The 25,166-nt window shown below is 47.6% G+C and overlaps 1 protein-coding gene across 1 annotated transcript in view; it reads right to left on the bottom strand.

Annotated features, from left to right (window-relative positions):
- The window catches only part of LOC135902274 (uncharacterized), a 245,990-nt gene that overhangs the window by 35,099 nt on the left and 185,725 nt on the right, over positions 1-25,166 (bottom strand). Inside the window, exon 10 of the mRNA XM_065432256.2 lies at positions 1,439-1,705. Coding sequence (XP_065288328.1) covers positions 1,439-1,705 — 267 coding nt within the window. The remainder of the gene's footprint in view (positions 1-1,438; positions 1,706-25,166) is intronic.

Genomic DNA, 25,166 nt, shown 5'->3' with positions numbered 1-25,166 from the left:
CATATAACAGCAGAAAGCGGTGAGAGCGCTACACAGTACAAGGGCGAAATCGGCCGCTACTCGTGTGTTAAGGTGTTGAGCGAGCAGTCTCGTTTGGTCGCGCCATCAAAAATATGAAGCTTACCGTTTTGCGACAAGCCTATCGATAGCGCTTGAAATTTCAGCGGAAGCCTTATATGCCCATGAAGACGAAAACCTGGCAAGCGTCCGGCGTTAGCACCCAATGGCAAGAAAAGCCACGTGACCACTTCATGTTCCCGGTGCTGCACCTGCTCGCACTGCGAAATCTCACGGTGAATAGCCACGGCGTTGAACGGATGCCATGGCCTACGCCAAAAATTGCATTAGGTGGACTAAGGTGCACTTTTAATTTAAGTTCATAACGTAGACAGCCCCTAATGCTTTCGCATTCAAATCAAGCAAGGATACTTAAGTTAGTGTAAACTCTTTTTACATCGCCTAATGCGGTGTCTCTCTTTATGTTTCTATTTGATTTGTGATGTTTACTGTAATCATGTAGTGTATTTGAGTGGAAGTACGGGTTGGAAGGAATGTAGTGTACTGGACAGACGCTCACTTACAACTCAAGACTTACAGCTCACAAAACAGTGTAATCATTTACATTGCTGTGTGGCCTGGTGTGCATTCTTGTTATGGTTCATTCCTAAGCACCATACGATGCTGCCCTTAAGATGGGCCAAGTTACGGAACTATCTTTCTGAGACATCCTCGCGATTAACGACATTCGATCATCACACAAAAAGGTGTGAAATCCCATCATAGGTTTGATCAGAGTGCGCACTATGTCAAATCAGCGCGACGTACGCCAACGCCTCTACTGAGCTGTCTCGACTCTCCCTAACTATTAGTAGCATAATTGATGCCACCTGGGCGCAGTGCGCATGCTCGTCTGCGCTTTGTTGTGACGTCACACTAGAGCTTGGCGTTGGAACTAGTACCAACAAATCAGGCGCTCATATGTTCCGCCTATCTGATTTGGACTCACTCTCCTTTTTTTCTAGGCACACCGTCACCAAAAACTTACACGTCTCAAGAGACCGAGAACGTGCTGTGTAGAATGCTTCCGCATAGCACACCTCTTCCTTCGCCACCTATTCGCGGCTTTACTGCCTCCACGCGCTTTGTCGCGTAAGAGCCGTAACGGAGAGCTCCTCCACGCTGCTTACGCACACGTTATGAAGCTCGCTCAGTACACTATTTAGCAAAGTTCATCGTTGACGAAGCGCACCGTGGTAATTCTATGCATGCGTGATCTATTAGCCGTAATTGCAACAATAATCATTCCGTGCTTTAGCAGCAAACGTCGGCATGTAAACTCAGTTGGCCCCTACGTAGTTATCTTTTTAATAGGATTCGTGGCGTGATCTACCGTTGTAAAGTGTTACGTGCGACTTGCCCCTTTCATAATCAGACTTACTCTTGATGTAGGCGATCAGGGCAAGCTTCATCTCGTGTCTCTTATCAGTGGTAGCGGGCATTGCCTTGAGAACCACGAATGCCCTGGCTGCCTCCCCATATTCCGGGTGCGGAACACCAGCAACGGCTGCCTGTGCCACCTCTTCGTGCTCCTGAAGCAGTTCTTCCAGCTCCGCGGGTGCCACCTGTTGGTCCATACACTTGACCAAGTCCTTGATTCGGTCAAGCACGTAGAGTTCGCCGCGCGCTGTGTAGTAACCCGTGTCTCCTGCAACGGTAGCAAGCAGCTGGGGTGATGTGAAGAAAGCGAGCCGCGATTGCGGTATATGGCCAAGAATAATTGAATTCCTAATGTTTGTTTTGTACCAAAATGCTCGCCGTTGCTGACTATGCCGCTTTCTATAGAAGTTGCCATGGAATGTCGTTTGAAACTGTCAGCTTCTCTTCAAACTTTTTTTTGTCTTCAAAGCCTTGGATTCGCGCAGTTTGTCGAATAAACTTAGGTGACGAATAAATGCAAAGCAGCCCTGCTTGAGAATTACCTGAATAGCGGAAATGTTGCACGACGTACGACAACGGCTTCCGTTTGCTGTTTACTGTTGATCCTTTCTGAGAGGCGGTGGTAATGTCGGTGTCAAAACGTCACAAAGCTATTTTATGCACGCTAACACTTCGGTAGTCGCACAACGGTCATTTTTGACAAAGCAATAGTTCAACTGCCAAGCTGCGCCACTAAAACCTTCGCAAAGATTCTACTGCCATTTATGACGAAATAGCTCAAAGACACTAATCTTGTTAAAGCGCTTAGGGAAAGACGAAAATTGCGATGGCGAAGCATTAAAAAAACTAGTTTGTTAAGATAGTTGCTGTATATTGGCTCGAGTCCAATCTAGCCAAAGAAAAAAAAAGAACTGAGTCAAATAAATCAGGCACAAACAACGAACACCCTTGTGCACTTTCCTTTGAAAAACAAAAGATTGCTTACCTATCCAATCGTATCAATATAATGGTTTAAATCGTCACCATCACCCCACTTAACACAACAATTACTTTTCTTTCTTCATTTATACGTGACGCTATGATTTAACTGTTCTCCATATCAGTCTTACACTGATAATAAAAACTGAAATTACCACATTTGAAAGACGGTAGCATATGCGTAGGTGCCTGCGGTGGCGTAGAAATAGAGCATACGCCTCGCATGCAAAAGGACCGTGGCTCGAATCCCGAAACCGGCCAATTTTCCACCGGATTAAAAAAAATACGCGTGTTGATAAAATTGCATAAACAGGCCTGGAGTGCGGCCTGATCCCGCTGACCAGTACCGGTAATGCACTGCCTAACCAGAGCAGGATTGGCCAGCCTGGTGCAGTACTAGGCCACAATCTCCTATATGAATACACAAAAATCAAACCCCGGCCTTCAGTCCGCAGCAGCTGCGAAGCCACTGACCACGGCCGCGGTCGGACGTGTCACGTAGCAGGGGGTGCTAAGAATCTCTGGGTCTGTACAGGCCACCATTTGAATCTTAACCTGGCAACGTTTAACGCTAGAACGTTACCTAGTGAGGCAAGTCTAGCAGTGCTGTTCGAGGAAATAGCGGGCAGTAAATAGGATATAATAGGGCTCAGTGAGGTTAAGCGCACAAAAGAATCATATACAGTGCTAAAAATTTGGAGGACGCTTAAGCTTCGCCTTCAAGAGTGGGACGCGACAGCGTTCCCGTCGACCCGCCAAGGGGTATAAGACAATGCGCTACGGCACAGCGATCACTTACGATGCGCCCCGCATCGGACTTAGCGCCCACCTATCACGCGGTGAGCGTCGAGCAACGCAGCGTTCGGCGCGGCAACGAAACGTGCGCCTGAGCGAACGGAACGAACCAAAGAACTCGGTGTCTCGGAGGGGAAACGATCTGCGCCAGCCAAACGTCGTGATCGGCACGGGCAGAGAGATAGATAGTAATCTAAACCGGGAGCACGGCGAAGCGTCGTCAGGGGAGAGGGAGTCCCGCGACGCGCCTGGCAGCGGTCCCAATGCGCGCGCGGCGCGCCTCCTGTCGGGGCAGCGCCGTACATTGAGAGGAGGGGGTCTTCTGTGTTTGCCGCAAGATGGCTCTGCGTGTGCGGGAAGCGCAGAAGAAATGCAGCGGAAACGCACTTCGCAACTCGTGTAATTGGGACTTCTGTACGTTACATGTTCATAATTACCGATATACACCGCAGTATAACTTTCCACGGCTCGTTTCGAAGGCAACACCGCATTCACTAGAGGCGCGTTTGCACCGCTTGGAAGCATCGAACTCGTGGCCGAGTGGTAGCGTCTCCGTCTCACACTGCGGAGACCCTGGTTCGATTCCCACCGGGCCAATCTTGGAAGTTGCTTTTTATTTATGAAGCGCCTGCCGTGATTTATCGCTCACGGTCAACGCCGCAAACGCCGACACCGACTTTTCTGCGACACGAGCTCCTTAACGCTATCGCGTTAAAAAGCGTGCATGTCCTGTGCTACCGGGGCTTAGAGGAGAGACGAGAACTAGGAGTCAGATTCCTGATTAATGAGGATACAGCCGGTAACATACAGGAACTCTATAGCATTAACGAGAGGGTGGCAGGTCTTGTTGTAAAACCTAATAAGAGGTGTAAATTGAAGCTCATACAGGCCTACGCCCCTACATCCAGTTATGAAAACCAGGAAGTCGAAAGCTTCAGTGAAGACGAGGAATAGGTCAAAACAAAACACATTAAAATGATGGCCGACATCAATTTCAGGGTAGGCAAGAAGCAGGCTGGAGACAAGGCAGTGGGGGAATATGGCATAGGCGCTAGGAATAGCAGGGGAGAGTTATTTGCGGAACAGAATTTTATGCAGATAATGAATAGCTTCTTCCGCAAGCGGGATAACTGAAAGTGGACGTGGAGGAGCCCGAACGGCGAGACTAGAAATGAAATAGACTTCATACTCTGCGCTAACCCTGACATCATACAAGATGTGGACGTGCTCGGTAAGGCGCGCTGCAGTGACCATAGGATGGCAAGAACTCGAATTAGCCTATACCTCAGGAGAAAACGGAAGAAACTGGTGCATAAGAAGCCGATCAGTGAGTTAGCCGTAAAAGGGAAAATGGAGAAATTCTGGATCAAGCTACAGAACAGATATTCGGCTTTAACTCAGGAAGAGGATCTTAGTGCCGAAGCAATGAACGACAATCTTATGGGCATCATTAAGGAGTGTGCAATGGAAGTCGGTGGTAGCTTCGTTAGACAGGATACCAGTAATCAATTGCAGGAGCTGAAAGATCTGATTAAGAAACGCCAATGTATGAAAGCCTCTAACCCTACAGCTAGAAGAGAGCTCGCAGAACTTTCGAAGTTATTCAACAAGCGTAAGACAGCTGACATAAGGAACTATAATATGGATAGAATTGAAGAGGCTCTCAGGAATGGAGGAAGCCTAAGAACAGTGAAGAAGAAACTAGGAATAGGGAAGAATCAGATGGATACGTTAAGAGACAAAGCCGGCAATACCATTACTAATATCAATGAGATAGTTCAAGTGCGTGAAGAGTTCTATGGAGAGTTATACAGTACCAGTGGAAACCACGACGAGAATGGAAGAGAGAATAGTGTAAAGAAATTCGACATCCCACATGTAACGCCGGAAGAAGTGAAGAAGGCCTTGGGAGCTATGCAAAGGGCGAAGACAGCTGGGGAGGGTCAGGTAACAGCAAGTTCGTTGAATAATGGTAGGTAGATTGTTCTAGCAAAACTGACCACCCTGTGTACCAATGCCTCATGACCGCGAGCGTAGCGGAATCTTGGAAGAATGCCACCATAATCCTAATTCATGGGAAAGGGGACGCCAAAGACTTGAAAAAATATAGACCGACATCCTTACTGTCCATTGCTTACAAAGTATTTACCAAGGTAATCGCAAATACAATCAAGAACACCTTAGACTTACGTCAACCAAAGGATCCGGCAGGCATGGTGTTAGAATAGGTTAGGTGTACGAACGAGCCTCGCCAGCGCGGGGCGCCGCCGCTCGTATTGTGCCCATCCTCCGGCAGGCGGCGCGCCAAACTTGGGGCCTTCGGGGCCTTTGGGGCCATTAACAATCGCCTAGGGTGAACGCGCGCACTGCTGGCTCCTTGCAATATAAAATGGTGGCCAATTCAGCCTTAGCCGTAATAAACCTAACAGCTTGTGGTACTTTATATGAAATGCTTGTCGTGAAAATCGCAGGCCACTAAAGAGCTGTTCACTCTTTCGCACTAAATGTTAGAATTGGCGCGAGTTGCAACAGCACCTATTCTGTGATACGTCTCAGTCTTCCTAATATTTTGTCCTTATATTAAGTTATAATGTGAGCGATGTTGCGTCAAATTATGCAAGACACTGTCTGTAAAACTGCGGACAGAGGACTTCTGGAAGTTGGCTCTGGAAACGAGTGTCTTGTGTTTTCGTTTGCAGCTGTTATGTGCACTAGTTTTCGCGTAGGTTTCGGGCGCTGAATGTTGCTTTCATGCTTTGAAAAAAAAAAAACACAATGCTGCATCACCATTTATTTCACACACATATCTGCAGTAACAAAAGAGGCCAGCTATTACGGGTCTTGCGTAAAATTTGGGAGAGCTTCCGTAGCCGCTTTTTCGCATCAGATACGGCTACATTGCGCTATCTTCTGTTTAGTTCACACAAAAGTACGTGGCATAAAAATACACACAAGTAAAAAATCATGTGGTAAACAAGTTTAGCAAGCTTCCGCAGCAGCTGTGTTTTTTTTTTCATCAGCTTTTCTTTGCTTGCAGACTTGCCGCATTCTCATTGCTATATAGTGATGCAGAAGACATGCCATCATTTCTTCTTTGTGTTCCAAACAAGGAAAAGAAAAATGGTAGCTTTCTAGCATGCTTTCTACTGTCAATTCATAGGCATTTTTGTGAAAAGTGTGCTTCTGAAATTCAGTCTCCGCCGGCTTGCAGTAGGTGGAAAATGGTCCTCCTGGGGTGTAATAGTCCACCTCGAGTTTTGCACTAAACTAGGGCACTTTCTTTTAGAGACTGTGCAGCAGCTTCTCCAATAAGGCATTCTCTACATTTTGAGCATGTTGTACTCTTAAGTTTTCGACACATAAAACCAGCAAGGTAATAAATTATACAGTCAATAACATCTGGCTCTGTACATACATGATCAAAAACTACTTCACACTCAGCTTCCGTGTCCACTAAGCCATCCAGTTTTTGTTTTAGTTGCTGAAGTTGTGTCTTTTCTTCATTGTCCACCTTAAACGCAAGCTTAATATCGGCCAGTGTTAGTGCATGCGTGTTATCGGCGGTTTGCACTTCGCAATTGCCAAACTTTGGCGGCTTGAGCAAACTATACACTGAGAGCATGTTATACAATTGCAGGAAAGTGGGCATAGAGGGGTGTTCATTTTGGCCACCTGCTTGGCGGATAATTCCGAAGAAGCGTTCAAGCACGTCCTGATTGAACTTCCCGACAAGACATACCTGAACCCACACTACTTGAGCAAATACCGAGAGAGTTCCAGTGATGATAAAATTGACACGCGCAGTCCCTCTGCGGTCTGCTCGGTTAGGAAATTTTTACGGGAAATGTTTTCAGATAATACATCTTGCTCCCACTTGTTTAGCCAATACAGTGTAGGTGCTAAAACTCGTAGATCTTTGCTCCCTACAGTAATGCCTTCATTATGCAAAATAGACGGGAGGCGTGCAGACACCCGGCACCTCCCCTTTTCCCCCCGTGACCTATGCATCTCAACTTCAAACACGAGCTCAAACAGAACCTAAAGATTATAATAACGCTCTACTTCAAACCCGCAGACCTAATGAAATGTCAACACAATCGTCACAATCACTAGAGCCTACCGAAGGCATGGACATGCAAGCAGAGGCACACGCACCTCAAGTTACACCATTGGGTGATATAGAGCAACCCTTAGCACAGGAAGCAGAACCAGCGTCATTGCAAACGGCAATGAAAAAGGCAAGATACCACACAACAGCCCTACAACACCTTGAAGCAGATTTTAAGCAACTAAAGGACGAAATGAAAGAAATGCAAGCCAGTCTAGAGGCCAAGATAGCTCAACAGGTTGCTGCTCAAGTTGAGGAGGCGCTAAAAACATACACTCAACAAATAATGAGCCAAATGCGCTCCCTGTTCAACGAGCTCCTCAGGAGCCAGGCAGAGGCGATGGTCTCTACACAAGTGCAGGCTGCGATGGCCGCATTACCGTGCCAGGAAGAGCGCGAACGACCCAGAGCACGTCGATCTACCAGCGTAACGCGACCAACTCCTTACCCTACAGCGGACGCTCCGCAAAATCATCAGTAGAACAATGGCGACTAATCTGATGGTGTGGCAGCGGAACTGTAAAGGGATTGCTCGAAAACGGGGCCTTCTCACGCAGTACAATGCCGCTCAAGATCGTCGACCCGACATTCTCCTACTCCAGGAAACTAACCATACACCTCATCTTGCAGGCTATACGGCGTATAGCCATAATTCGGCGCTGGCCATTCTTATTCGTAAAGATATAGCGGCAAATGTTGTCCACAGCACGGAACAGAGCCTCACTGCACGCGTCTTTCCAACTAAAATTGTCAAGAGCAAGGCACAGCCCCACTTATTCATCACAAATGTTTATAGCCCGCCAAAACAGAAAGCAGACTTCTTCAAGGAGGTTGCGAATCTGCGGCCAACGAAGTATTTTGATCATCTAATAGCAGGCGACTTCAACGCACCACACACTTCATGAGGATACACAAAAAACTCCGCCAAAGGATCCGCACTACTATACCATATGCAACAGGCCCAGCTAACTCTCCTTAACGAGACCGACTCCCCGACGCGGCATGGAAACTCCGTAGAAAGAGATACCACGCCTGATCTCGCCTTCATTAAAGGACGACTGTCAGCGCAATGGGTTAACACGCACGATACTTTAACCAGTGACCACACTGTCATACAGATGTTTCTGCAAATCAAAGGATTCCCAAAACACCAGCGCAAGCATCGTCTGACGGATTGGAATGAGTTCCGAAAGACACATGTAGGAGACTTCCAAAACATGCACTTGAAAGATTGGGTAGAGATGGTCAGGCAACGAATCCAGTCACACACGAAGGAAAGAATAGAGAAGTGGGAGCAACCAAGCACGGACAGGCATCTTCTTGATCTCTGGGAGGCACGACATGCCCTCATTAAGAGATGCAAAAGAAATAAGCTCAATCGAAAACTACGCTCACGCATGAACACGCTCAACGAGCAGATCGTCCACTACACTGAACATCTCACTCGTGAGCAGTGGTACAATACGTGCAACAAGCTCAATGGCACATTGAATATGAGCTCCACGTGGAATCTCATCCGATCTCTCATTGACCCAACCCAGACAAAGACGGAAACGTCGCATAAGCTCCGAAAGCTGCTCGAAACATTTGAGCATACCGATGACCTATTCAACGAGCTTATAACAACACACATTGCGGATCCATCGCAACCACAGTATGCCGACTACAAAAGCGCAGAGCCAGAAAAGGAGGGTCTCACCGGCCCAATCACATTAGCGGAACTACAGCGTGCCTTAGCAGAAGCAAAGTCGAATAAAGCGCCAGGACCAGACCAAATTACGACAACACAGCTCCGCAACCTTACAGAAGCCGATCGTGCATTCCTACTTCAGGAAATTAACAATGTGTGGGGCACGGGCAGCTTTCCAGAAGAGTGGAAGACGGCCAGCATAATTTTCATTCCGAAGCCTGGCAAGCCCCAAGCCATAGTGAATCTGCGTCAAATATCGCTAACATCATGCGTCGGCAAGCTAATGGAGCGCATCGTGCTTAACAGACTTCTAATTCACCTTGAGCAATCACAACACCTACCCCATAATTTGATTGGATACAGACATCACTTATCTACTCAAGACGTTCTGCTGCAGCTACACGAAGAAATCACGAAGGAAACAAGCAGCGCTCAACTTAAAGCTATTCTTGCCATAGACCCCAAGAAAGCTTTTGACTATGTTAACCACGATGCTATGCTGCAAGAGCTCGAAGCTACTGGCTGCGGAACCAAGCTTTATAACTATATTAGGGACTTCTTACGGAGTCGCACGTACACGCTACGAGTAGGCGACATCACCTCACAACAGTATCCCCATCCGCAGAGAGGTATCCCGCAAGGTTCCGTGATCTCGCCCACTCTCTTTAATCTTGCCATGTGCGTAGTCCATAGAGCGCTACGAGACATCCCCGACATCAAATATACGATCTACGCAGATGATATCACCATCTGGATCAACACGGGTTCGCCAGGGCATATCCAAGAAACTCTCCAACAGGCTATGAACAGGGTGCATGAGGCTGCTCAAACTATTGGCCTTAGATGTGCGCCGGAAAAATTGAGTTGCTACTGGTCCATCACGAAAGATGGAGACCGCCCACTATACAAATTGTAAACGAAGGCGTGCCGATTTCCCAACCAAAATGTATTAAGGTACTCGGTCTCCATATCCAGAAAGATGGAGGTCCCGCTGCGACGGTGCATCACCTGCTCAGACAAGGAGAACAGGTGCTGCACATGATGCGTAGGGTCTCCAACCGAGCAAATGGAGTGAAAGAGGCGGATATGCTTCAACTAAGAAACGCACTAATTATGTCGCGCCTGCGCTATCACCTGCCCTATACCAATCTCCGCAAGCAAGATATCAATCACCTTGATGCGCTCATCAGGAAGGCGACAAAGCTGGCCATCGGCATCCCGTTTAGTGCGAGCACTAAGCTCCTACTTGACATCGGTTGCCATAACACGGTGGCGGAACTAGTCAGCATTCATCGTCGTCGCCAAGAACTGCGTTTGCAGCGCACGTGTCAAGGTACTCACATCCTCCACAGCATCGGCCATCATCCAGAAGCTGCGCCCCTTCTGAACACGTGCCCACTACCCCCGAAACAACGCGAACTTCTAACCATAGCTCCACTGCCACGCTACATGAATCCAGAGCGAGGCAAGGAGAGGCGACGACAGTGAGTGGCCTACTTCAAGAGGTACACGGCAAGACACCCTGACGGCATATACTCGTACGCTGATGCTAGCGTTGGTGCACGGGGCTCCGCTATAGCAGTCGTGAATAACAACCTCCAAACTCTACATACTGAGTTACTCCCAGAGACTGATCCCACCTTAGCGGAACTGGCAGCCATCGCAACTGCGATCAAACACATGCCCCTTAGTAACTCAGCCTAACCAAGAATCATATTTACCGACTCCATGGCGGCTTGCAGGAAATCGTTGCACAACGATCTCCCTGCCCACACTTCGACATTTATTCAAGAGCACCTTCAGGGTCCTCTGGAAATCATCTGGATACCTGGTCATTCCGCGACCAGCCCAGACGAAAAGGTGGGCTCCCCTGCTTCTGCGGCCATATCAAGAGGCAAGACGCAAGTTCCCCAAACTCAGCAAAGTGCTCAACCGTGAACAGTGTGTGCTGATTCGTCAGGCCCAGACTGAAACACTCCCTACACCAGCGCGAATGCACCTCCTCCGAGGCCTCTTACCGGAAGATCCCCCACCGTGCCGATACTGTGGCGAACACCCGAACACATCCCATATCCTCTGGTCCTGTGGACCACCCCAACCTCCCCTCCCTGCCCCCACAAATCTTTCCCCTAAACCCCATGCCGGGTGGCTGACAGAAGCAGCCAGCGCCGACGACCAACGGTACCTTGCGGCGTTTATCAGTGCTGCACTGAAGAATGCCGCAAGCGAGGCTCTGGACTGAGGGCCTTTCCACGTTACCACCGAACATGAAAATAAAGTTTTTTCTCTCTCTCTTCTCGCAGTTTCGATTGAGGGCGTCAAAGAGGTCATTGAGTTTCATGGTAAACTGCATCGTACCTTTCACACTTTCTAATCCTTGCGTGCCTTTCCTCGAATAAAACTCCAGCCCTTTTGCTACACTCCGGCTGAACAACTGGGTCGCCAGCTTAACACGCATTTTTTCAGTGTTTGTTACAATAATATGGGAAAATGTTAATTTAGGACAGACACGCGCCAGGCCGGGTTGCTTCGGGTCTTCTACAAAAAATCTGTCATAGTGCTCCCAGTACACCCGTTCACCATTGACAATCAAAATCTTTTGTCGATGTAAGCGGTTACGCACACACTTCAGGAGGTGAGGCGCATCGGAAAAAACAAAAACATTGCGCTTGTTGTCAACAGGATGAGTAAAGAAGTGTTTAGTGTGCCGAAGAGCCCCACTCACTCCGAACTCTTTCCACATTAAGCGATTAGTAGCTGCTCCATCACACACAATTCTATCGACCAACGCGCCAGCTTTCTCCAGGAGAAAAATCGCTTTTAGTTTGGTGCCTTTTGTAGGACCCTTGCTTGCAAAGACAGCAATTGGCTGCGAGTAATGATCCCCAAATGCTCGAAATGTGAACACCAGTCCATAGTCGGCGAGGTCATCGCTGGTCGTCGCACTGTCACCAAAATCGCTGAATCCACAATAAGTCATTGACTTTGAGTGCACTCTCATCTCTTTCCTTACCTGCATTTCGTCGAACATTAAAATCCCGTGTCGCTGAAACTTGTCCTTGGTGGCCATTTTTTTTCTTAAATGCCGCAAAAAATCGTGTGTGAAATCCGCATTTCACCCTCACCAAACCTAAATACTTTCGAACTGTTGTGACACAAGGAAGCGGTAGAACATCATTTTCTCGGAGGAAGGAATACGCCGATGGGCTGCGATTGAGCAGCAACAGACACAGCAAAAGCCAGTCTTCTGTGTAGCGCCGGATCTTTTTATTTGCGAGTTTGGCAGCTGCCAAGCACTCTTTGACTGCCGTAAGCTGTATTCCTGGTATCTCAGCTTCGGAAAGCTTCGCTTCAATGTCTTTTGCAGAAATTGTCTCCAGGCGCTCACGGGCTTGCTTAAGCTCGGCAGTGAGCATCTTCAGCCGGTTGCAAAGGCGATTCTTTGATCTTTTGAGGGAAGGAAGGAAAAAGTGGAGAACGAAAGGCAGGGAGGTTAACCAGTCTAGCTTAACCGGTTTGCTACCCTACACATGGGAGAGAGATGGGGGAGATGAAAAATGGGGAAGGGGAGAGGGAGAGAGAGAGCACATAGCACAGCACACACACAGCGTCCATTGTAGTCCATCAATCTGGCATGGTACATGATATCACTGTCACAGCCGCTTGTCCAATCGCGTCTGTTTCAAAAACCGAAGTAGCCCCTCCGTCGCCTTGACCTGCGATGTCTTCTGTCGGCGGCATGTGAAAATCGTGTCGAGGGACAATGGTCTAGTGTCAAGGTGTGCTAGAACAGTTGCCAGGGACTGTCGCTGAACATTATATTCGGGACAGTCGCACAGAATGTGTCCCAGCGTCTCCTCCCAAAGACCGGCATTGCAGAGAGCATTGTCGGCCATTGCAATGCGGAAGGAGTAGGATTTCGTGAAAGCCACCCCTAGCCATAAGCGATAAAGCAGAGTCGCCTCTCTTCGGCGGAGTCCAGTTGGCATATAGAGACGCGTCAAAGAGGGCAGGTGGTATTGACGGTTGCTCTGGTTGGTCTGGCTGTTTGGTGTGCACCATAGAGATTGCGTGATATCCTGTGCAAGCTCTCGAAGTCTGCTAGCTGCGTCGGATCGTGAAAGCGGTATGGCCTCTTGTGCGTCTTCAAGAGCTGCCCGAGCGGCATTATCGGCGTCTTCGTTTCCAGTGACGCCGCAGTGACTTGGCAGCCACTGAAACGTCACGTGGTGCCCTTTCTCCTGTGATGTATGGAGTAGACATCCAATATCGAATACGAGCTGTTCGAATGGCCCGCGACTCAGAGCCAACAGTACAGATTGTAGGGCTGCCTTTGAGTCACCGAAGATTCACCACTGTCGAGGTGGCTCCCGATTGACGAAACGAAGTCCAGCGCTTAGAGCAGCTAGTTCAGCAGATATCGATGTTGTTGGGTGGTCAGTCCTAAATCTGATGGTAATAGCTTTTGCTGGAACAACCACAGCACCGGACGAGCACTGGATGTTTGTGAAACCATCAGTATAAATGTGTTCCCTGTCCGCGTACCTCTCGTGCAGAAGAAGCAGAGACAGTTGTTTCAGCACAGGCGAAGACAGTTCAGACTTTTTTCCCCATTCCTGGTACACTGAGATTGACTGTGGGGCTGATAAGACACCAAGGGGGTATCGATGGTTCAGATGCAGCGGTGAAGCCCGAGGGAAGTTTGTCGTTGTACTTGATGATAGTTTCAGCGAATGATGATTGGTGCCTGTCTGAAGGTAGTGCTGCAAGGGGGTGATAGGGGGCACTTGCAAAATGTCTGATGTGCGTTCTCAGTGCTTCCACTGTAATGTGAGTTCGCATTGGATGGTCCCGAGCAATCGCAAGAGTTGCCTCTGTTGACGTGCATCTGGGCAAACCAAGGCAGATTCTGAGTGCTTGAGCTTGTGCTGCCTGCAGAACACGAATATTTGTCTTGCAGGTGTTGCTCAGTACAGGCAGGCTATATCTTAGAAAACCGAGAAAGAGAGCTCTGTAGAGTTTAAGCATTGTGTCTACTGACATCCCCCACGTCTTTCCTGTCATGTATTTAAACAACTGGGAAGTTGTTGTCAGGCGCCATTTCATGTAGGCGACGTGCGGGCTCCAACAGAGGTCTCGGTCAATAATTACGCCGAGGAATCTGTGGGTTCGGACATAGGAATTGGTCCGCCCATTGATTGAGATGACATAAGGCGTCATCGGTTTGCGAGTAAATGCTACTAGTGCGCAACGAACTACTTGTGTAAACAGGATCTTTTGAGGAAATAGTTAGCACGCCTGAGCGCTGCAAGTTTTTCAGGGTTTTGCAAGTTTTTCGCGGAGAAACAAGCACCACTGGAATTCAACTTCTGTTGCTTCTCCATTAGCCTATTCTGGCGAATTCGGAATGTGTTTGAGAGGCTGAAGCACTTCTGGCAAACCGATTCACCGGCACTGAGGATTAGTGGACATTTCTTGTGGCGCCATTTATTATCAGAATCAAGAAACGCACTTTGCGGCTCAGCCTCAGGATACTCTTTGACGCTAGGTCCTGCAGTACAAAGCCTTACTTTGTCTACATCCTCCCAAATAGTTTTAACGTCCTCCAAAGATCTCACAGAGATTGTACATTTGAAATCCTCCAAAGAAAAAAACTTTGCCCATCACCACTACTCTCACCTTCATTTTGTCATCAATTTCGATAACCTTGACAGCCACCGGAGAAGCAGCAGGGCAGATGCCGCCCCACGAGCACGTTGCTTCATTCATGTCTGATGCGGTCATGTCGCCCGCTGATGCAGTACGTGTGGCAAACGACGGCAACTGGCTGGCAGATCTCTTGGAGCGTTTTAGTTGAAGAAAGACAATGCTTTTGACTTCGTCCATTTCGAGCCGGTGAAAACCCCAGCATTTAGACGGTAGGCACGAGAGTGGAGGGTTTTCGAACAAGCTTGCGAATGCTGAGATCGCCGCTGTTGCTGAGCTGCGATCAGATTCTTCTTCAACCACTGTCACGTTGCACGCCTCAGCGGTATCCGGAGAGGAGCGCATGCTAGCTTCTTCTGACACTTGTACGCAAGGTTCGGTGGTCCTCATTTTTTTTTCGCTTCAAGCGGTTGCCTTTCGGCGGGTCGTTTTCTGCTTCTTGAAGTCTTCGAAAGGTAGGCAGGGCAGTCAGGGAATTTCGTCGGCACCGCGTCCTTTGCCAACAACGCGCGTTGCGGGACGCTTTGCAGCACATGCCCATTGTACTCTGCCGTCCAGGTCTTGGACACAAAACTGGGCTTAAACTGTCTCTCGCAAACGTAATCGGTTGTTTGTAGAGCTCGGTCCTTTCTTGGTATGGCCCACCGCCACTGCTGCAATCGTTCGTCGTCTTTCGGCGCCGAAAAAAGCGAAAGCTTTTCCTTGCAGGATTTGTAGCCCGTATTGCAGCGTGGCACAAAACACTTCTTCGCCATCACGCGAACGCAGAATGCGCCAAAAACGAAGGAAATGGTGGAGCGTGGATATTAGCGAAATGCACCGTGCACGTGCACGAGAGGAAAACGACGCGCACGCCAGAAGACGAGAACTGACACGTTCCTTACGGCAACGCGTGGGCTCTCAGCCACCCAAAGCCCAACCGCCCCTACAGCCCCCAACCGCCCCGGCGGCCGGTGGAAATTCGTTCCTCGCTCTCGCCACTTGCTCTCCGCCGCGGGACGGCCCGTTCACCCACCTAACCTATTCTAACACCATGCCGGCAGGATTTCGTAAAGGCTACTCAACAACAGACCATATTCGCACTATCCAACCCTTATATATAGCTTTTATTGATTAGAAGAAAACTTCACATTCAGTCGAAACCTCAGCAGTCATGGAGGTATTACGGATCAGGGTGTAGACGAGCGGTATGGAAAAATACTGAAAGATATCTATAGTGGCTCCACAGCCACCGTAGTCCTCGATAAAGAAAGCAACAAAATCCCAATAATGAAAGGCGTCAGGCAGGGACATACGATCTCTTCAATGCTATTCACAGCGTATTTACAGGGGGTATTCAGAGAAACTGGATTGGGAAGAATTGGGGACAAGAGTTAATGGAGAATACCTTACTAACTTGAGATTCGCTGATGACATTGCCTTGCTTAGTAACTCAGGAGACCAATTGCAATACATGCTCACTGACCTGGAGAGGCAACGCAGAAGGGCGGGTCTAAAAATTAATCTGCAGAAAACTAAAGTAATGTTTAACAATCTCGGAAAAGAAGAGCAGTTTACGATGGGTGGCGAGGCACTGGAAGTGGTAAAGGAATACTTCTACTTCGGGCAGGTAGTGACTGCGGATCCGGATCATGAGACTGAAATAATCAGAAGAATGAAAATGAGCTGGGGTGCTTTTTGCAGGCATTCTCAGATCATGAACAGCAGGTTGGCATTACCCTCAAGATAAAATTGTATAACAACTGTGTCTTACCAGTACTCACGTACGGGGCAGAAACCTGGAGGCTTACCAAAAGGGTTCTACTTAAATTGAGGACGACGCAATGAACTATGGAAAGAAGAATGATGGGTGTAACGTACGGGATAAGAAAAGGGCTTATTGGGTGAGGGAACAAACGCGTGTTAATGACATCTTAGTTGAAATAAAAAAAAAGAAATGGGCAGGACATGTAAAGAGGAGGGAACATAACCGATGGTCATTGGGGGTTACGGACTGGATTCCAAGGGAAGGGAAGCATAGCAGGGGGCGGCAGAAAGTTAGGGTGCCGGATGAGATTAAGAAGTTTGCATAGCCCCAATTTGTACCTCACCGGGGTGGTTGGAGAAGTATGGGAAGGCCTTTGCCCTGCAGTGGGCCTAATCAGGCTGGTTGATGATGATGATGGTGGTGGTGGGCGTAGCCAGGCCGATGATTATGATGATGAAGACGATGATGATGATGATATGCATAAAACCAAAATTCAAATTTATGGGTCCCCCGTCATTATCTATCGAAGTAGTAGTGCTATTTTTTTTTATTTAGATAAGATTTCTCAGCGATTCCTAGGCTTTGCTTTTGTTATATATGTGTGGGGGAAACTGCATAACGATTATTTTGCAGCGCTGGTTGTCAGCAGCAAAATTGTTAGGCATTTGCATAAACAGAAACATGCAAACAGCCCACCTCGAGCGCTTCAAAAAGCTTCAAAAGATTTGTGGAGATTCACTTCAAAAAAACGATATGCGAGAGGAGAAGCAGAGGCCCAGAGTAATGTCGGCACATGGGTGCACATAGCTTGCCATGGTACGAGAGGGCTGAGAAGTTACTTGATGAGCGACATATATAAACCAGCATGTTCTTGGAAGTACCTCACTGTTCACCAAGCCTCCGAAACCACACCACACAGGAGGAGCCCTTAAAACATGAAGTTTGCTGTGGTGTGCATTTACCGATTGCGCAAATCCTGCTAGGCCATTTTCTTTATATTCTTATGTAAAAAAACACAAGCCAGTCATCCACCTTGCGTACACAAACCAAGGCGTCCTAAATGCAATTAACGTACGGGTCAGTAAGTGTGCACAAGTCGCAAGTACCTTTTTCGCAGCAGGCTCGCGAGCAGAGCATTGCTGAAGAGGACATGGATTTTCTGCTTCAAGATGACCCAGTTAGTAATATCGCCTTCATGCATATCGTAACATAACCGTGGTGTGTCGCCAAGTGCGTCGTCGTACTCGACAACATAGGCGAGCATGAGAATCGGGTCCAACGTGTAGTTATTTTTTGACACATTCATACGGACGCGTACATTCAGTGCATTTTCTGTGAAGTTGCGCACAGAAAGAAAGACCAAGAAGCCGTTCGGCTAGGTCGGAGCTGTTCCGCTACCTGTCCGGCTCTTGTTTTCTGCCCACTTGCTGCAGTGACAAACTCAATGGAGGTGGGAGGTAAAATGTCCGTGCGATAACGTCACTCTGGAAAAATCCAGGTTTGTACAGTCACATCACGATTCCGGAAGAACGGTCATTTCGGCACAATCGCCGCTTGCAACGGCTACCATCTGAATTCGGCCTTCTCTCCAGCCAGGAGAGAATGCCCGCCACACGGGCATGAAACAAGAGAGCGAAGCGATCCGGTTCGCTTTTGTTTCAGGATGTTCACACAACATGAATCTCGATGCTTTTCATAACGATATGTCTTCGAGAATGTAAAAGATTGGCTCGAGCACTTCGATCAAGCAGCGTCGCTGAACGAAGGGGGTGATTCTAGGCAACTGCGCAACGTATATTTTGCCCTTAAATGCTACGCTGGCGCGTGGATCAAGAATCATGAGACCTCACTTAAAACCTTCAGGAAAAAATTCCGACGACAGCTCCGTGACATATGCAGCAGCCCCGAAAGGAAAGAAAACGCCGAGCAGGTTCTGCATATCCATGCTCAGAGGTCAATACGCATGCGCTGCCATGTTTGTCGAGGGCATGTCGCATTTGTTCATACGAAGGAAGTTTGTCCATAGTGAGAGAGACGGAAGAACTCGTCGCAAGCCTCCAGTTGCAGTCACTGAATTCGTCAGTAACGAAGACGTTCGGCTCGGTGCTTGGTAGATCGATTATTGAGGTGAATACCACCGTAATTAAGTTCAGTAAGCCAGTTGCTACGCAGGTTTTAATTATGAAGTCATTGCCGACCAGGTGTATAACAGGTAGCTTAGGGGACACTCATAGATCGCATTTTCTCTAGATGCATATAATGCAACGACTGTGGAGTAATGCCATTCGACGTTAAGGTCGCTATGCCATTTTTTGTCATTTCTGTCTCACCAACACCTAAGCGTTCTTTCCAAAAATCTCTATTTAACAAACTTCCCTTCATAAATTGAATTTGTTCTTTCGACTGGTTACTAATAAAATCAGAAATAAATGGCAGAGATAGCATATGAAACTTTTTGATCAGCAATAAGGCATGTGATGAAGATGCAACCACTATTGTTAGGTGTAACGTGACGCACACCCTTGATGGGCAAATGGTTCACTGAAACGCACGCACAAGGCAGACAACATGTATAAAAAACAAACCTTTGTCCATCCAACCTGAAATTGCAGCCTCAATATTCCTTTTATAAAGATATGCTAAATAAATTAATAAAGGTTGTTAAACGAAAGTACTGCGATGACAAAATCACTGGAGCCAGAAGTCACACAATACAGCAATGGAAGCTCGTCAGTTCTTTTTTTAAAATCAAGTCATGGGTGTCTCATACAAAGGAGCACTCGAAAAGTTGTAATGCTCACCGAAATCGAGCTGATAGCGCAAATGAATTTTATAATTACTTACCAGTTCATAACAATAGCCATCCTGGCAGCCCCCTCCCTAACTACATCTAAGGGGCTGCCGGAATAATTCTTTTCTTTATCGTGCAAGTACGAATGAAGTATAGAATATTACAGGAAAATTAAAAATAACTGGTGCGGGTCATTACAAAATCTAACCAGTCCACTAACGTATGCTGCCAATTTTGTATCTTACCCTTTCTCTTACCCAGTTCACCTTACATTTAAAGATGAAGTATGTTCATAAAATTTAAGAATAGCAAAAATTATCTGCGTGCATAAAAAGAGCAATGCAAGGTTGATTTCTACTTATCACCCCATCAAAATATTTCCTGTCTTTAGCAATTTCATAAAGAAATGCTTTGAAAAACGTCTACCGCATTATCTTACACAAGTTGATTATCATTTTTTGACACAATTTGGCTTTCGGGCGCGCTACTCTACAAACACATCCTTTTTTTCTTGGACATATAGGGTCTAGCACTTCATTGTCCAAGGCATATAGGCTGGTGCAGCAAACCCATCTTCGAAAACACGGTCATTTTGTTCCATCCCCCTACCCCAACCACACGATAAACCTAACCCTAACCCTGGCCAAACCACACGTGCATTAAACATCAGTTGTGAGTCAGCGCGTGGGGTGTGCATTTCTTTTCCTACGACCCTTGTGTTTTTAGCCCTCTAAGTTTTCATTTTGATCACCAGGCTGAAATAAGCGAAACCCTACTTTCGAATTTCGCAATAACTACGTACTTCCAGAAGAAGCCGACGGTCGTCTGTTCACGCTCACGAATTAAACATTGACCCTCCAGCCTATCGGTGTCGGAGACGTCGGTTCTCGCTAATTCTGACTATCCATGATGAAACTTCAGCGCCCAGAGCAAACGTGACAGAGGGCAAGGTTAACACACAGCGCTTGTCTGTTACATTTTTCTGTCTCGTTATCTGTGGGCACGTTGCAGTTTCATAACGAACCGCTACCGAATCGGCCAACTTTCAGTGCGTTTATAATTTACACTCGCTTTGGACACTCACGAAGCTTCGAACCCCACGAGGTCAGATCACGCACACGCTTGCCAGCTTCCGCTGACTCCTGGTCGTTCCTGGTTAGACGCTTTGGCAGGCTTGTTGATAGCGCTTGAAAGTGCGCAAATTGTATGTCGCTACTATCCGTCGGTCAAGCTGGTAAAGGACAAGCGCAACACGTAGCTTGATCAGACAATACGTAACGCGGCCAGACGAGCATATGAGCGCGAGCATGCAGTCACGTGCACAAAGTAAACGCTACGCACCACAGCTGCGTGTAGCTGCTGTCGACTACGTAGCGTAGACACCACTACGAGTCCACTGGATAAGCACACTGCTGCTCGCTGAGGGTTTGGCGTATGCTTGGCACGTTGTAGGCGCCAACATCGCCGGTAGTGACGCCTACGGCAACGTACAAAATCAAATTTGAGCTGTGCGCCACTGTGACTTTCGATAGGTGCAGCTTTGTGGGCACGCCCCGCTCCACCGCAGCCTTCGCAATGCAAGGCATTGAAGAAGGAGCGGAAGCACCGCGAAGGGCGTATTTGATTGCAAATAACTCCGCTTCTGTTGAACGCATCGAAGTACTTTTTCCGGCAAAGTATTCAGATTGCCTATTTTAACTGCAAATGCATTTCTCCACTTCCATAAAAAGTGGTTCCGGGCCCCTTTATTTACAGTCAAGCTATTTCTAGCCTTCTTTCTAGATTTAAATTCATCGATGAGGTAGTTCCGCAGGGGTCCATACTTGGTCCGTTTCTCTTCCTGCTTTATATAAATGACCCAACTTCTCGTGTTTCACACTGTGGACCCTATCTCACTGAGATTTTGATTGCTGACACCTAATTTGTTGACATGTAACTTTAAAGCTGGAAATTGAGCTTGAAGACTACATTCACAGCTGCTAAACCACCAGGGGAAAATCTCAATAACACTGTCCTTTGTTTCAATATGCTGCGCTGGAAAATTAGTCAGAGCACGTATGAAAAGCGGGAGTTCTGCAAGATATACGACGGCGCGAGTGAAATAAAACTGAGCAAATACAAATATATAACAAACGAGGTACTTTATTGAGCAGCAGTCTCCATGAGCATTTAGACAATTGTCCCACTGACTAATGAGTCGCGTGATTTCCGTCTCATAAAACTCCTTGGGTTGCTGCTTCAAACAGTCTGCAAATGACTCCTTCACGTCATCGTCCGACGCGAATCTGGTTCCCTTGAGCGGTTTCTTCAAATACCCAAAATGTTAAAGTTGCGAGGCGACATGTCTGGGCTGTATGGCGGATGTTGCAGCGTTTCCCACTTGAACTTTGCAAGTTTTGTGTTAACCACGTCGACGACGTAGGGACTGGCATTCTCGTGGAGCAAGATGGCCCCATTCGTCAATTTTATACGTCGTTTGTTTTTGTCTTCAGGGGGTGTACGGTAGCGCGATTAAAAGACGTGACAAAAGAAGACACACAGGGACACACACAGCGTTAACTACCAACAATGTTTATTATCGAAAACTAGGTCATTCTTAAACACTCAGCCAACATGTGTCACAGCCACGCTAACAGACAAACAATCAGAGCGAAACATTTTTTTGTAAGTGATATGTTAAACCATGCGCAAAAATTTCAGCTCTTTTTCAGAGAGAGCCAATGAAGGTTTTTGATTGCGACACGCAGCCGATCCGGCGTTGCACAATATCGGAAACAATTGATAGTCTTTCCAGCTTTAGCTAATCCGATCCGTTCTGGCCCCCGAAGAAGAAAAAATTAAGCACCTTTCCGGCGCAAATAACGGCCTTTGCTTTCTTTGAGCGTGGTGAATTCGAATCTTCCCCCGTAAGCCTTGCCGCCATGTTTCAAGCTCCTAGTAGTGGCACCATGATTCGTTCCCGCTCACAATTGCAGACAACAAGGCCTCACCTTCATTCCTGCTAGTAGCAGCGCAAAATGTAGACAAGGGACGAGACAAGAAGACACCACAAGCGCTGTCATAACGTCTTTGCTTCTTGTCTCGTCCCTTGTCTACATTTTGCGCTGTTACTAGCAGGATGGAAAACCAACAAGCCCAAGCTGCTATTCTAGCGAAATTCACCTTCATTGTCATACTGCAACAGATGAGTCAAGGCAGCGCCGAACCTCTCCATCGTCTGGTGGTGGTTTAAAATCTTGTGCATCCATTGCACACACAAGAGCCGATATCCGAGTTGTTCATGAATTATGGTGTGAACCAAACCATGACTGATGTTCAGAGGCTCTTACAGTCCATCGATATATGCTCCGTTCCAGTCTAAACAGTTCATCAACCTTTGCAAATGTGTTAGCAGTGATTGTATGGCGGCTTTGGCCCGGTCTTGGATCCTCTTTGCAAGTTTCACGCCCTTCTTTGAAAAGTTTCCTCCAACGCTTACAGTGCCCAATTAAACGCAATGTTCAGCGCACACGTCAGCCATACGGCGACTAACTTATTTATTTTGGGAAACACCTTCAGCTGTCGAAAACCGCACGCCACGACGTTTTTCAACTTTTGGAGCATCCGTTATGTCACGCAACCATGTACGACCCACTGTATGAGAGCGCTAAAGAACATTTATCCTCATACGTACGTGTAACTTTTGTAAATGAGGGATGCCTGTTTGCTATGCTCCCGCCTCACAGATAACGAACAGAGACATTATTGCGCAGGGTTGGTTGGCTCACTTGCATTTGACTCGTGCTCATACATTAGAAATGTGAATATACAATGAAGTATACAAATGCGAAGATAAAGTTTGATAAATTGCAAAAAAGTGTCACTGCAACCAAAGATCACTGCACGTGTACACAAAACCTCGTAGCAACACACTTAGGTATACGTATAAGTCTTCAATAAATGTACGTATCTAAGAAAAAGTCACTGTATATAATGCGTCAAACAAAGCAAATAAACATGTTGCGCAACCATAGATTCACAGATCGCAGAATCCTAAAGCCCGCCGCCAACCACCCACCCGCCCTCTACGCCCCCTGATATATGGCGCACGAAGGAAGGTGGCGCGCTTCCTCCCCGCTTTTGTTTTTTTGCTCACAGAAAACTGAGCCACCATCGTCGGCTCACCCATGCCACCACCACACCCCTACGCTTTCAATTGTACATACAGCATGCGCCCCACGGTCACGATGGTATCGCACAGTATTTAATTTATGCGTTACACGAGAGTGACGGCGACAGTAGGAATGCGCCTGGAGTGTCCATATATTTGCGATCACAATAATATAATCTGAGTGTCCCGCAACTGAAACATGTCGGCCACAATCGAACGCCTACTTTGGGCACATATAATGTAGCTGCCGAAGTAATAACCAAGAAAACGTGAGACGATTGGTCCACACAGAAGCATACGTATACTGTTTGGTATCCTACACCGGCGAGACACGACTTTCGGGGAGGTTGCACTCAAGGGAACGCCTTGTAATCCGTCGAGTTCTCGCAGTGATGCCGGTGAGCGACAACTTTTTTTCTTTTTCTCGTCCCCTAGGTAGAAAACGTTCAAACTTCTGCCAAGCGAAAATGAACTCGGCCAGACAAAAACGAACGCGCACCGAAGTGCGCCGCTCGTGGGTCGGGGCAGCACGAGAAAAAACCATTAGCTCTGGCTAGCTCTGGCAGCCTGCGGGTAGCGAAAACAACAAAATAGAAGAGGCTCAATGTGTTTTCGCGAATAAAAGTGAAAGTAGAAACATAAACAAGAACGGCGTTACCTTTGCTTGCTTTAGTGTCTTGTCATGGATCCTTGGGCGCAAGTAAAAAAAAATGTTGATATTCGATCACTCCTGCGACGTGATGGCCCAAATGAACCACTATGACGCTTCGTCTCATCGGACCTCACTGCGAGCTTTACCAACTTGCCCGATAGTGCGTTGATTTGGCTGCCTCGTTGTATGGTCCAATGTACGACTTTAGAAAACTCAGTGCACATTTGGCATCAACTGTTTATGAGAACATTAAACCCACGATGTTCCGGAGTTGAAAATCTAAAGCACGACTTTGAAAATGTCAATGCACCTTTTGCATCAAACGTTTATGAGAGCTTTATGCTCATAAACTTTTCAAATGGAAATCCACGCGCTCTGTAGATTCCGCGGCCTCAGCGATATGCCGCGTAAAGCCCGTTCGCCATCAAAACGCCCCTCAAACTGCGCTCGAGTGGGACTCCTTGCGTTATGTGACCCCAGGTGCATGGACGCCGCCACTAAATCAAGCCCGACTTCGCAATGTTCGCGCCGAAATGTCTTTTCGAGCGTGAGAAAGACCATCCTAGACAAAACCCAGAATTATTTCCGGCACCGGGGTTGTTTTCATCGGCGGTGCATGACAGCAGAAGAAAATTTCCGAGGGAGGGGGTGGGGGGCTTAAGCCCTATAAGCCTCCTCCGCCATGGCTGCGAACATGAACAGGAACATTTAAATTGACAGAGGCCATCATGAGTCACGAAGGTGGTTTTCACTCGGTCTTGCTCATCTAGAGCGATTTGCCAATATCCACAGCGCAGGTTGATGGACGAGGAATATCTGGCGCCATGCAAGCAATGGAGCGCGCCATAAATACGCGGGATATGATACACATCCTTCTTGGTAATCTGGTTGTGAGGGCGGTAGTAAACACGGAATCTCCAGCTACTGTCCAGCTACTGCACGAGGGCCCTATTATACGTTTGCCAAGAGTTTTCGCCACTTCCTGCTGTATGACACAACGCTACGAAGCTGACACATGGCAAGGCCCTCGGTAAATGGGACTCCCATCGCCGGTATGAATGCGACAGGTGACCACAGAGGTTTGGCCCAGTGGATGGTCACCAGAGATATGA

This window comes from Dermacentor albipictus, chromosome 6 (genome assembly GCF_038994185.2).
Source record: "Dermacentor albipictus isolate Rhodes 1998 colony chromosome 6, USDA_Dalb.pri_finalv2, whole genome shotgun sequence".
NCBI lineage: Eukaryota > Metazoa > Arthropoda > Arachnida > Ixodida > Ixodidae > Dermacentor > Dermacentor albipictus.
This window is presented reverse-complemented; position numbering and strand designations above follow the sequence as displayed.